Here is a 13,322-nt window from a genome sequence, read left to right as displayed (position 1 = left end):
CATGCTAAGTTGTAGACTAGATTGCTTCTATGGCTAAAAAAACATTTATGTTTAGTGTGGGGTTGAATGCCACAGCGCGGTGGCCGTATTTGCGGTGTCTTAATCAACCCATCTAGGCACGAATAGGGTGCTGGATTCACATAGAAGAAAGTCTGTGTCTCATCCTGAAGATGGAGGGTTTTGCTAGAGAGCTGTTAGGTGCGTGAAACTGGAGTCTGGACAAACCATTTGTTGGACTGATCTGGTTTGAGTACCTGTTGAAAGGAAAGGAAAAACAAAAGAGAAAAACAAACATAGATTTTTTTTTTTCATATTTTACACGGGGAAACCACAGCCCATGGAGACTTGGTCGCCATTCTCGGGGGTGTAAAACACCGTGGCTAGGACCCTCACCCCCCGATCCCACCCCCACCCCCACCCCAAGGCCTATGCTGGGCTTCGGCTTATGCAAGGAGGTAGCGCCTGCTGGAATCGAACCCCGAACTGGTGGTATGCCAGCCAAAACCAGCTCCAATTATGCTAATTGAAATCTTTTGTGGTACAAAAATCATACATGTGGTTGCTTTGTAGGAATATAGGATGAGACTTAATTCTTAATGCTACCCGGCTGTTGTACATCAGCATCTCATTAATTAATTAATTAAATGAACTTGATATTTTTGCTTTGTAACTTGTTCAATGAAAGTGGTGTTGATCTTGCTGTTAAATGCTTAAGGGCAAAGTACTAAAAGAAACATTTTTATTCTAATATCTACCTAGTTTTATATTTCAACATACTGTTTGCCACTTGCACCATGATTGCATGAATCAAGGCAATAACCAGCTGTGACTATTGCTAAGCCAGTCAGTGCAATAATGTCACAAACCAACATTTGAAAACTTGGTTTGAACTAGGTGCCATGAAATTATATTGGTTTCCCACCCCATGTTAACCATTGCTACCTTTGAACTTTTCCCTTTTGTCTTTCATAACGCGGAGAAACCAGTGACTTAGTTTGGGCTTCGCGTTATGGTTGAAAAGGTGCCAAATTGATCACGAATACTCCTCTCTTGCCCTTGGAGCCTTGGAGGATAGCTTCTTGCTGGCTTCACTACTACAACAGGAGGAGGATCAGGAGCAATGTGATTGCACAGTTTTAGTGTACTGCTGCACTTGATCAGCTACTATCTTTGCTATACAGCGGCCTGTCAGCCTGTGGAGCCCAGCAGATGGTCCAGATGGTGAGTGGTCAAGTACAGCAGCACACTTGAAGTGTTCAGTCGCGTTGCACCTGATCTCCATTCGTTTAAGTCTTCACGTTTTTTCAACTTGAACACGTTACACAGCTAATCCACCTGACCATCAGTGGAAATTCAGATTTACTATTGCACCAGTTGGGGAATAATTTGGTGACCCAGCTGTTGAGTTTGTAAAACAAGTTCCTGACAACTGTCTCTTGCCAAGGGTAAACGAATCTTTTGTTTTGATGCCTTTTCTTTTCCTTTTTTAAGTACAGGTGGCAGCATTCTATGCACATTGAACTTTTAGATTTTGTGTTCATAGTCATCAGATCAGTACTCATCACGTTACGCTAAACTTTGGGTTTATGGCTCTCTAGGCCGTGAAAAGATCAGGTGCAATATCACCCTCCATCTTGGGACAGGCCTGTCAGGTGTGAGACCCAAGACCTGATGGAAGGTGATGGGGGTGCTTAATCCATAAATTTTTGTGCAATCATATTGCACCATATTAGGACTCCTTCTGGACCTTACCTTATACACAGCAGAAACTTGACCGTTGAGTGCACATGGGGTGTCTGAAAGAGGACACCTTTAAGTGGGCTCCACATCAGATTATCACATGATCATGAGTGTTGGCTGAAGCATAATGGCAGGTGATCAACACCAAAATGGACCACTTGGTGTTGGAGGTAATCTGGATCCGAGCCATAAAGCCAATGGAGGTGCAGCTGCACGAGCCTATGCCTGCCACAATACCATGATTCGTACAGGGTTCGGTCTTCACTGCTCTCTCCACTCTCCAACCAACGTACTTCACATCACATGCCCATTTTTTTTCTTCTAGAACTCCATCATTGAATGCCCAGAGAGATCAAAACAAAGTTGTGGGATCTAAAATGTTCGAATTGCGGGATTAAGGAGAGTTCAAAACAAGTCCCTGACAACTCTCTTGCCAAAGTTAACGACAGTATTTTGTATTTGCTGTCATTACCTTTGGCACTGCATTTGTATTTTCTGACACCCAATGCATTTACGCGTAAATGGTGGAGAGAGAGAGATATATATGATACAACCAAAGATTTTGGGATTTTGAGTTTTTGTACTCCAACAGGGTAATTGAAGACTATCAGATAACTCAAACAGAAAATTTTGCATGCACAAAGAACTATGCATTATGAGAGAGAGAGAGAGAGAGGGGATGCACCACCATTTATGATTTACTCCTCCAAAATCAAAAGAGATGCTGCAAGCAAATCTTGGTACCCAAAAAGTATTTCCATGAAATAAAAATCAAGAGATTGTAGAACTCGGCGTGTTTGTATTTACATCATCAATCAAAACGCAAGAATTCAAAAAAGAAAGAAAGAAAAAGAAGCCGATTCAATCGCCCCATTGGAGGCCTAAAATTGACAACCACTTGACCACCATCAACGAACCAATCGATCGATCGATCGAAAGAAGATCGTAAGAAGACTCCAAGAACCCCCACCATCACCTGTCGCTCCTCCACGCATACAACAAGAGAGAGAAGCCCGAATTGGGGCTGCCCCCGCTCTGATTGCTCGACTCGCTGACACTCTCTGCCCACTGCAGCACCGAGCTCGTCGATTCGGTAGTAGACGACGACACGCTCTTCCTCAGGAGCTTCTTCTCGGGCCCCTTCACCACCAATTCCGGCCACGCGCCCCCCAACGCCGAACCACCACCGCCAGCCTGAAATATGAAGCAGGCATGGCCACCACCATTGAACAGCCAGTTGTAGACGTCCCAGAAGATCTCCACCGTCGACCCATCGACGACTACCCTCTGATTTCCCCGGAACTTCCACGCTAGCCTCTTCACCACCAGCACCGACTTGCCGTCCACCCTCACCACCAGCTTGGCGTCCTTCCCTTCCCTGCCGCTGCACTCGATCCCGATCTCGTGCTCGCGACCGGTGCGGCCGAAGCGGGCGGTGGTGGCGTAATTGCGGCGGCCGAAGACGTGCTCCCGCCGCGAGACGAGGGCGGCCAGGAAGGCGTCTCCTCCGGGGAGCTCGGCCCCCTCGGCGTGGCCGAGGGCCTCATCGGGGAGGTCGCCAAGGAGGAGCACCACCCGGCCGGCGGCGACCACGCAGAGGTAGAAGTTCTTGGTGGGCTCGGGGCCGTGGTCGAAGTGGGCTCGGGTGAAGCTCCAGAAGAGCTTGGTGTGGCCCAGGGATCTGGAGCCTCGCTTGGGGCGGAAAAGGTGGAGAGGAGAAGGCGGGGAGATGTCGATGGTGCAGGCGGAGCCGTCGAGGTGGACGGTGAGGGAGTGGCCGAGGAGGGTTCTGGACCAGGTGAGGGTGAGGAAGGCAGGGTGGCCGCCCACCTCCTCCAGGTGGTAGATGCAGGTGATGAGGTTCTGTGACATATTGTTGCTGCTGCTCCCTTTGCTGGATGTAGGCTCAGCAGAGTGTGATGGTTGAGGGCTGAAACACCATGGCGAGAAGGATTGGATCATCTCTTCTTGCTTTTTTTCTTTTATCTTGATCTTTTTCTTTATAGATTGAGGGAGAGAGAATTTTGATCTGTCTAGAGAGCTAAAGAGAGTTTGTATAGAGGGAGAGAAAGGAGTGATGGTGAATGGGGGAATGGGAGAAGGGAGCTGTGCTGTTGTTTTGGGGTGCTGGGTTTTGGGTATTTGTTTATTTAAGAGAGGATGTGGGATGGAGGGGAGCTTTGGATCCAGAGAGAGGGAGAGAGAGAGAGCATGTGATGTTGTGACGTGGGTGGTGGTTTATTTAAGTTGAGGCTTGGTTTGCGGGAATGCCAGGTGGAAAAGTGGAGGAGACACTTTGTAGGTCACCCGGTGAGCTGGTATCCACTGTCCATGATTCTGCTGCTCTCTGTCAAATGGGACCACCCACACGCTCACACATCTCTCTCTCTCTCTCTCAAACAAGCAACTTATTTTCGTGGGTGCTAGAAAAGTAGGAACCTAAATTGTTTAGGTTCAGAGCACAACTAGCAAAAACCACATGCAATATAATCATAACTAAAACACGAATTCGATGACGAATTTGGGATATGGTTGTGAAAAACTTAAACATATCCGAATCCATCTGGTTCCATGCCCATATTTGGTCTAAATCATGCATTCAATCGATCTAATCAAGCTCCCGGAAACAAGATTAGGGGTTGGTTAGATGTCCAATTCAAACCTGAAGAGCAAGGAAAAGAAGCCACCGCCCTTGGTTTCTTATTACTATTGTCAGAAGGTGGATTCGGATGTTAATGGCAATTTTGGTGGTTTATCGTGATTGTGCCTTTGTATAACGTCCACAAAAGTGGGGAGTTAGTAAAGATTGACTATGTTACATTGTTAATCTCTCTCTCTCTCAATCGGTATCGACCCTGTATCTTTTTGCCAATCGTTTCAGGTGAATAGGTTCGAATCGTTCTGAATGGACTAAAAAATAATTAAAAAATATTATGTGTATGTTAAATCTTTTAAAATAATTATTTTTAAGTATTTTTTATATTTATTATAAAATAACTGATTTAGGGGTAAAATATCGATTTTCTGTCGACACGATATGTATCGGCAGATACCCATTGACCCTGACAACATTGCTCTCTCTCTCTTTCTTTCTCTCTCTCTCTCTCTCTCTCTCTCTCTCTATATATATATATATATATATATATATATATATATATATACCCAAACTATCAATGGGTTGAGTTTGACCTGACGTGTACCATCCCCTGTAGGGTTAGGGTTTTATGATAAACAAGAAAGTCCGAATAAAATCTACGTCAGAACCCAAGGATTCGATTAATATATGGAGCCGGGTATGGTTTATGAAATTTCATACATGATCTAGGCCCGACCAAGTTTCGAATAAGATCTGTTATTTTTCAATGTAAAAAAAATAAAAAAATATTATTTTACCAAGTATGGTTTGATGAGTCTGGTTCATGAAATCTGTATAGAATCCGATTAAATCCAGCTCCGGACCCAGTACCATCATCTCAATTAAGTTTGGGTTTTGTTTCACTTGGGTCCGAACCAAAACACTCTCCCTCAACAATCGTTGTCATCCTCATCATTATCTGTAAACAAGCATTGTTGTGTTTAAGTGCAGTCAGTTGTACGAACTAATGGACGTGAGGATATGGGAAAATGAAGGAACCTTAAGTGACTCGAAGGTTAGCCTGAAAACGCATAAATGAGGAAACAAAAGTTTTAATTTAGTTATGGTTTCAGCTCCTAGTTCTTTCAATGGTTATCAATTTACTTCTTGATATGTAAGTCTTGTTTCATAAGATTACGAGACATGCTTAAGTATTTTAGTAATATATTTCTCTCTTTTATTTTCTTAGTTACCTTTGGAACCTCTTTTATTATTGACTGACTGTTTCGCGTTTCACCCCATGCACAGTATCATATAACATATATTGTAACTCTCTCTCTCTCTCTCATATGTGATTGATTGCGTGCCTGTTTGGGATTCATCCATCCAATCTATCCATGCTAGTTTTGGAAGTGATGTTTCCTTTTAAAACCACTATCTTGAATGTACATAAACGTCCAGATATTATAATTTCTTGCAGTGCAATACTAAGGAATATTATATTTTATATGTAGCCACCCTTTTATTCTCATACCTACTAAGCCTATCTTACACCTTTATTTAGCTGTCATTTGATACTTTAGTCTGAGAAAATTTTCAATATAATTTTTATATTTTACATGTACTGACATTATTAATCAGTACTATAACTACGGCAAAGAATAAGTATCAATCAACTTTATACTTATTAAACGCGAACCAGGTTTCCTTCAAATAATCCAACTCTACCTAAAGTATAATTTTCATTATAGCTATGATCTTAATTAAATCCAGAGTGACATATTTTAGTTGGTGCAGAAATGAAGAAATATTTTTCTAGCGGTTACCATATATATATATATATATATATATATATATATATATATATATATATATATATATATATATATATAGAGAGAGAGAGAGAGAGAGAGATGCCTACGTACTTCATTCATTACCACTACAAGAAAATAAGGAATTAGCGACAGACGTTTGCGACAGAATTGTTCGGTCGCTACCTAGCGACGGATTAACGAGAGAAACAAATCCATCGCTAAAATCCGTAATATTTACGAAAATAGCGACCGACTAGCTTCCGTCGCACCATCTGTCGCTAGTTAGCGACGACGTAGCGACGAGAGGTTTTGTCATAATAACTGTGACATTTAGCGACTTATTTGGCGAGGGACAGTATGCCGTCGCTATCTAGCGACATAATTAGCGACGGAATATTTTCGTCGCTAACTAGTTATGTAGATTTACGATGGCTTTGCGACGGAATTATCTGTCACTAAATATCGCGTAAATCCCTAATCAGAGCCCTCTTTCTCTTTCTTGTTTCCCTGCTCCCGCCCGCCACCCTATCCCACCCGTTGGCCTCTCCCCCGCCCCCACAACCCGCCGCTCGTCACCCGACGCTCTCCGTCAGCCTCCCGCCGCTCCCCGTCAAACGCCCGACGACGCTCAGGTAATCGATATTAAATTTGCTTTTTCGGGCAGGGGGGTCGCCCCCCTGCTTTTTCGGCAGGGGGCGCCCCAATGCCTTTCCGGATGGGGGGCGCCCCCTGCCTCTTTGGTTTTTCCGACAGGGGTGTCGCCCCCTTGCATTTTTGGTAGGGGGGTCGCCCCCTGGTTTTCCGGCAGGGGGTCGCTTCCCTGGTTTTCCGAAGGGGGGGCGCCCCAATGCCTTTCCGGATAGGGGGCGCCCCCTGCCTCTTTGGTTTTTCTGGCAGGGGGGGTCGCCCCCCTCAATTTCCGGTAGGGGGGTCGCCCCCTGGTTTTCCGACAGGGGGTCGCTTCCCTGGTTTTCCGGAGGGGGGCGCCCCAATGCCTTTCCGGATGGGAGGCGCCCCCTGCCTCTTTGGTTTTTCTGGCAGGGGGGGTCGCCCCCCTACGTTTCTGGTAAGGGGGTCGCCCCCCTAGTTTTCCGGCAGGGGGGTTGCCCCCGTTCTTTTCTAGCAGGGGGGCGCCCTAATGCCTTTCCGGATGGGGGGCGCCTCCTGCATCTTTGGGTTTTCCGGCAGGGGGGTCGCTCCCCTGCATTTCCGGTAGGGAGGTCGCCCCCTGGTTTTCCGGCAGGGGGTTGCCCCCCTTCTTTTTTGGCAGGGGGGCGCCCCAATGCCTTTCCGAATGGGGGCCGCCCCCTACCTCTTTGGTTTTTCCAATAGGAGGGTCGCCTCCCTTCTTTTCCAGCACGGGGTCGACCCCCTGGTTTTCCGGCATGGGGGCGCCCCAATGCTTTTTCGGATGTGGGGGCGCCCCCTGGCTCTTTGGTTTTTCCGGCAGGGGGGTCACTCCCCTGCGTTTTCGATAGGGGGTCGCCCCCCTTGGTTTTCCGGCAGGGGGTCGCCCCCCTAATTTGCCACTAGGTGCTTGGGTGCTCGGCTTCTCAACGCTTCCATCGTGCTAATGTCCGTGTGCACGACATGTGCTTTTGGGATCTCTGTGTTTGCTTTCCCTTTGTCGTAGCGGAATCGTGCCCCTACTCGGTGCTGACAGCTCAACTGCAAGGTTCCTTGTGCATCTTGCCAGAGGGTTTGACATGCGATTTGGCAGGCCACACTGCACTGCATCGTTCTGTGAAACTGCGAATGACTCATTAAATCAGTTATAGTTTGTTTGATGGTTCCTGCTACTCAGATAACTCTAGTAAAGCTAGAGCTAATACGTGCACCAAAGCCCGACTTCTGGAAGGGCCGCATTTTTTAGATAAATGGCCAATGCAAGATTTTTTCATTTCAGCAAATGGTGACTTTATTTTAACACATTGTCTCTTGCAGATTTCTCAACGGATCCCGCTTGTGCCCCGCCACCCGTGGTAAGTAACTTACAAAATCAATGCAAATTGGGTGAATACCCGTGGTGAGTACGTGATGCAAGTGCATCACATGTTATTTAATTTATTGGATGCAACATTTTACTGTTCACACACTCACTTAGTTGTTGATATCTAGGATTGTTTTGTTGGAGTTTGGAGATCATGCTGAGCATGATTTAAATGTATGAGAATAGAAGTGTTCTTATTTTTGGAGTACGGATTTCATGGTAGTAGTTAGCAGGATATTGGAGTGTGTTTGTTGCAGGTACATGTTTGACATTTTTTTGATATGAATGTTTTCGATGTATTGCAATGTTGAATGTGATTATATCCATACTTGCATGTAGTTACTTTCAATTTTTTATCACTTACATGTGAAATTGTATAATGAAAGCATGCTTCAAGTGAATGTATCGTTTAATGAATAGTTTGCACATGAAAATATTAAGTTATTAATGCACGCATCATAAATCTTGTGATTGTATGGCATCATATATTGCATGATAAATTGGTTAGGATACTATTTGTAACATCACAGGACAAAATTACTGCAAATCGTGACTGGATGTATCGTAGGATAGTTGACAATGAGCTATCGCATGAATATATGAATGGTGTTGAAAGTTTTATTGAATTTACTATGACAAGTGTCAGTACAATGGATCTTACAGGTTAGATTAGGTATCCCTGCAAGATTTGTAAGAACAATCGATTTGTAGAACCTCATGGCGTTAGACATCACCTATATAGGAAGAGTTTTGTGAGCGATTATCAGAATTGGATGTTTCATGGTGAAGAGTTTAGAAACAATTTTGATGCACGGGTAAATGTTGTGCACGATAATTCATATATGGATTTGATATTTGATGTCGTAGGAACAGAACTAGGTTATGTCATGGGTCCTAGTGATGTAACAACTGCAGTAGCTGAAGAATCACCAAACGATGCAGGTAGTAGATTTTATGATTTACTTAAAGATGTTGATGAGCCACTTTGGAACGGTTGGGAGAGTTACACTATCTTATCTGCAGTTCTTCAACTAATGAATTTGAAGTCTGAGTATAATATGAGTCAATCATGTTTTGACCGTTTGTGCATGATTGTGAAGAGTATGTTGCCCAAAGATGAGAAATTGCCATAAAATTTCTATCGTGCAAAGGTTATGGTTAACGCTCTAGGTATGGGGTATAAAAAGATAGATGCTTGTCCAAATCACTGCATGTTGTATTTCAAGGATCAGGAAAACAACATATCATGCCCGTCATATGGACATCCTCGGTTCAAGCCAAAAACAAGAGGCAATGGTAGCACGAGATCAAAAGAAGTTTCTTACAAGTCGCTCCGCTTCTTTCCTATCATTCCTAGATTGCAACGATTGTATATGTCTTCAAGGACAGCTAAACACATGAGATAACATGTAAATAAAGTTCGACATAATGAAGACAAGATCACACATCCTGTTGACGCGGAAGCTTGGAAGCACTTTGATCATACACATCAGAACTTCACAATAGAAGTGAAAAATGTTAGACTCGGTCTATGTACAGATGAATTTAATTCATTTGGGGGTAGATCAACTCCATACTCATGCTGACCAGTATTTGTAACTCCATACAACCTTCCACCAAGCTTGTGTATGAAGCATCCAAATCTTTTATTGTCTCTATTGATCCCTGGTCTGACCTCACTTGGCCAAAATCTTGATGTATATTTAAGGCCATTGATTGATGAACTTAAAATACTGTAGTCTGACAGTGTTACAACGTATGATGCCCACAAAAAATAAAATTTCAATATGAAGGTTGTTGTTCTATGGACAATCAGTGACTTTCGTGCATATGGTATGTTATCTGGTTGGAGCACACATGGGAGGTTGACATGTCTGTACTGCATGGAGGATACCAAAGCTTTTAGATTAGCGCATGGACGGAAGCCTTGCTGGTTTGAGTGTCATCGTCGATTTCTACCCAGTGACCATCCGTTTCGACGACAAAGGAATGTGTTTAGAGCAGGCACAACTGAAATGAAAGGTCCATCCACAAGATTGTCTGCCATAGAGATTTTAAGAATATTGTGATACTTTCCAGATGTATTAATAGATGCCCGCAGTCCAACGCCCTTCCTTGGATTTGGGAAGGATCACAATTGGGCAAAGAAATCTATTTTTTGGGAACTACCATATTGGCCGACCCTATTGATACGACATAATTTGGATGTGATGTATGTGGAGAAAAATGTGTTTGACAATGTGTTCAATACAGTAATGAATGTTAAAGGGAAAACGAAGGATAATCCGAAGGCCCGTTTAGATTTAAAAGTAATATGTAAAAGACCAGAATTGAAACTCAAAGAGTATAATGGCCAAGTACTGAAACCAAAGGCAAAGTACGTGTTTGGACTTTATCAAATAAAGCATGTATGTCAATGGTTGAGACAATTGAGATTTCCAGATGGATATGTCTCTAACATTGCTCGGGTTGTGAAGATTGACGATGGACAGTTATATGGGTTGAAGAGCCATGATTGCCATATCTTTATGCAACGATTGATATCCCTAGCATTTCATGATATGTTAGACAAACCTATATGGGGGGTATTGTCTGAGTTGAGTGGATTTTTTAGAATATTGTGTGCATCGGAAGTCATAGTATCTGATATAAAGAATCTCAAGGACTCTATCATCACCATTGTTTGTCTGCTAGAAAAGATTTTTCTGCCAGCATTTTTCGATGTTATGGAACATTTGATCATACATTTGCCATATAAACTAAGGGTTGGTGGCCCTATGCAATATCGATGGATGTACCCATTTGAAAGGTATATGTTTTCTTATATTTGTCTCTTCAATGACAGATATTTCAAATTTGAAATATATATTTTTGATAGATGCATGTTTAACCTCAAAAAAAGGGTTTGTAATAAAGCAAGAGTAGAAGGCTCTATTTGTGAGGCGTACACTTTAGAAGAGATTTCAAATTTCTTATCTATGTACTTTGAACCTCACATTCCAACACGTTACACATGCCCGCCTCGTAACGATGATGAAGAACAATTTAATGTAGCTGACAAGCTGTCGATATTTCAACCACTTGGGCATGCATTTGGTAGTTTCCGATCAAGACTCTTGACAGATCGAGAGCAAGACGCAACACATATCTATATTCTTTTTAATTGCTCAGTGATCGACCCATACATCGAGTAAGTATATGTAGACGCAACACAATTATAAATTCTTTTATATTCTATACGTGCATACATGGTTTAGTAATATCAGTATTTGTGGTTTGCAGATGATTTGATCTAGAGTTGCGAAGAGAAGTTTCACATCTCACTGATGCAGAAATACAAAAAGAACGTGAAACTAAGTTTTTGGAGTGGTTGAAATAGTTGGTAAGGACGCTCACATAATTTGTGTACTTGTAAACAACACTAAGTTACTTAATTGGTCGTGATCATAATCATTGTTTATGTTTGTATCTAGGTCCACCATGGTGATGTTAAAGATCAAGGAATATGTGATTTAGAAAATGGTCCGACCAAAGTTGTGCAATGTTACAACGGGTACATCGTAAATGGTTATCGATTTCATACAAAAGATTACGGTATAAACAAATCAACGATAAAGAGTGGTGTGTGTGTCAAGGGTAGCAGCTACGGTGAAAATAAACATGATTACTATGGTATTATAGAGGAAATAATGGAGTTGACTTACTTAGGCATAACTAATAGGGTAACTTTATTCTAGTGTCATTGGTTTGATCCAACTGCAACAAGACTCGACAAAACCTCAAGCATTGTGGAGGTGAATCATAAATCAAGGTTTGGAATATATGAACCATTCATATTAGCCTCGCAAGCTCAACAAGTTTATTATACTTCATATCCGAGTACAAAAAAGTCAGATAGAAATGAATGGTGGGCAGTTTGCAAGGTGAAGTTCAAACTATACCCTGAGTATGATCAGTTACATGAAGACAAGTTAGCTGAAGACAGTGATTACTATCAATCAAATGATATCTATGACTTCTCTTATGTTCACGATGTTGCGCATGATATGCATGTCATATCTCCATTGGTCGATGAAACATTCATAGAAGAATGTGATCCAAATGATATACCAAGTGGATGGGCAAACAATGAAGAAGAAGATGAAGAAAAAGAAGAATTGAAAGCCAAACAAGTGATGAGAAAGAATTCTCAAGCTAGTGAGCAAAATCTTGTAATACAAACATCTATTTGAATGTATTGCAATACTTGATGTGAATGATTTGAATTATTTGAATGTATTGTAATACTTGATGTGAATGATTTGAATGTATTGCAATACTTGATGTGAATGATTTGCAGGTATTCCAATGATTTGAATTATTTGAATGTATTGTAATACTTGATGCGAATGATTTGAATGTATTGCAATACTTAATGTGAATGATTTGAATGTATTGCAATGATGTGAATGATTTGCAGGTATTTCAATGATTTCAATGATTTGAATGTATTGCAATACTTGATTTGAATTATTTGAATATATTGAAATGAATTGCATTGATGTGAATGGTTTGAAATAATTTGAATGTATTGTATGACATTTTTTATTTGTTAAAATATGGTTCATGGAGTTTACAGTGGTCGTTTATCCAGTAGTAGCCATGCCCAACCTTCATCTTCATGGGTTCATGTGATAGATATATCATTTAACTAATTATATGCTTGATTAGTTGAAATGCGCATTTTAAGAATTTCTAACATATTTTTTTACAGATGATGTTTCGCCAGTACATGACCCACCTATACCAGTTGATCATACAAGTCAGAAGCCAACACAAGATGCAGAGTCTTCTCAGTCTGGCACAAGAAGACTCATTCGAATAGTGTATATCGATAATCAACCGTAAGTATTTCGTTTTTACTTATTGCATATCTTATAAATATTTTATATTGATATTTACTGTGTACCATTTCATATGCAGCACGAGGTTTGAGCCACAAGAAGTAGTACGCGAGATTAAAAAATCACTTCTTCAACATCTACTAGGACCGGTCGCTCAATGAAAAGAGTATCCAAAAAAAATGATAGACAGATTGTGATCCTCATTCACGGTATACAGTTATTTGCCATAGTTAATGTGTTTCATATTTAATTTTTTGTTATAGTCATGTCTACTAACTTTCTGAAAATATATATAGGCTTTGAATCGTTTCGCAATTACG

The 13,322-nt window shown here is 41.8% G+C and overlaps 1 protein-coding gene across 1 annotated transcript; it reads right to left on the bottom strand.

The window, feature by feature from the left end:
- Window positions 1–2,477: 2,477 nt before the first annotated feature.
- On the bottom strand, window positions 2,478–3,872 carry LOC149828083 (uncharacterized). Its single transcript, XM_090018642.1, has one exon. The coding sequence runs from the start codon at window positions 3,700–3,702 to the stop codon at window positions 2,713–2,715; it is 990 nt and encodes a 329-aa protein (XP_089874768.1). The 5' UTR covers window positions 3,703–3,872; the 3' UTR covers window positions 2,478–2,712.
- Between the last annotated feature and the right edge of the window lie 9,450 nt (window positions 3,873–13,322).

This window comes from Nuphar pumila, chromosome 10, assembly GCF_984573655.1.
Source record: "Nuphar pumila chromosome 10, dmNupPumi1.hap1.1, whole genome shotgun sequence".
Taxonomy (NCBI): Eukaryota; Viridiplantae; Streptophyta; class Magnoliopsida; order Nymphaeales; family Nymphaeaceae; genus Nuphar; species Nuphar pumila.
Note: the sequence above shows the minus strand (reverse complement) of the source record. Positions and strands in the feature narration are given on the sequence as shown.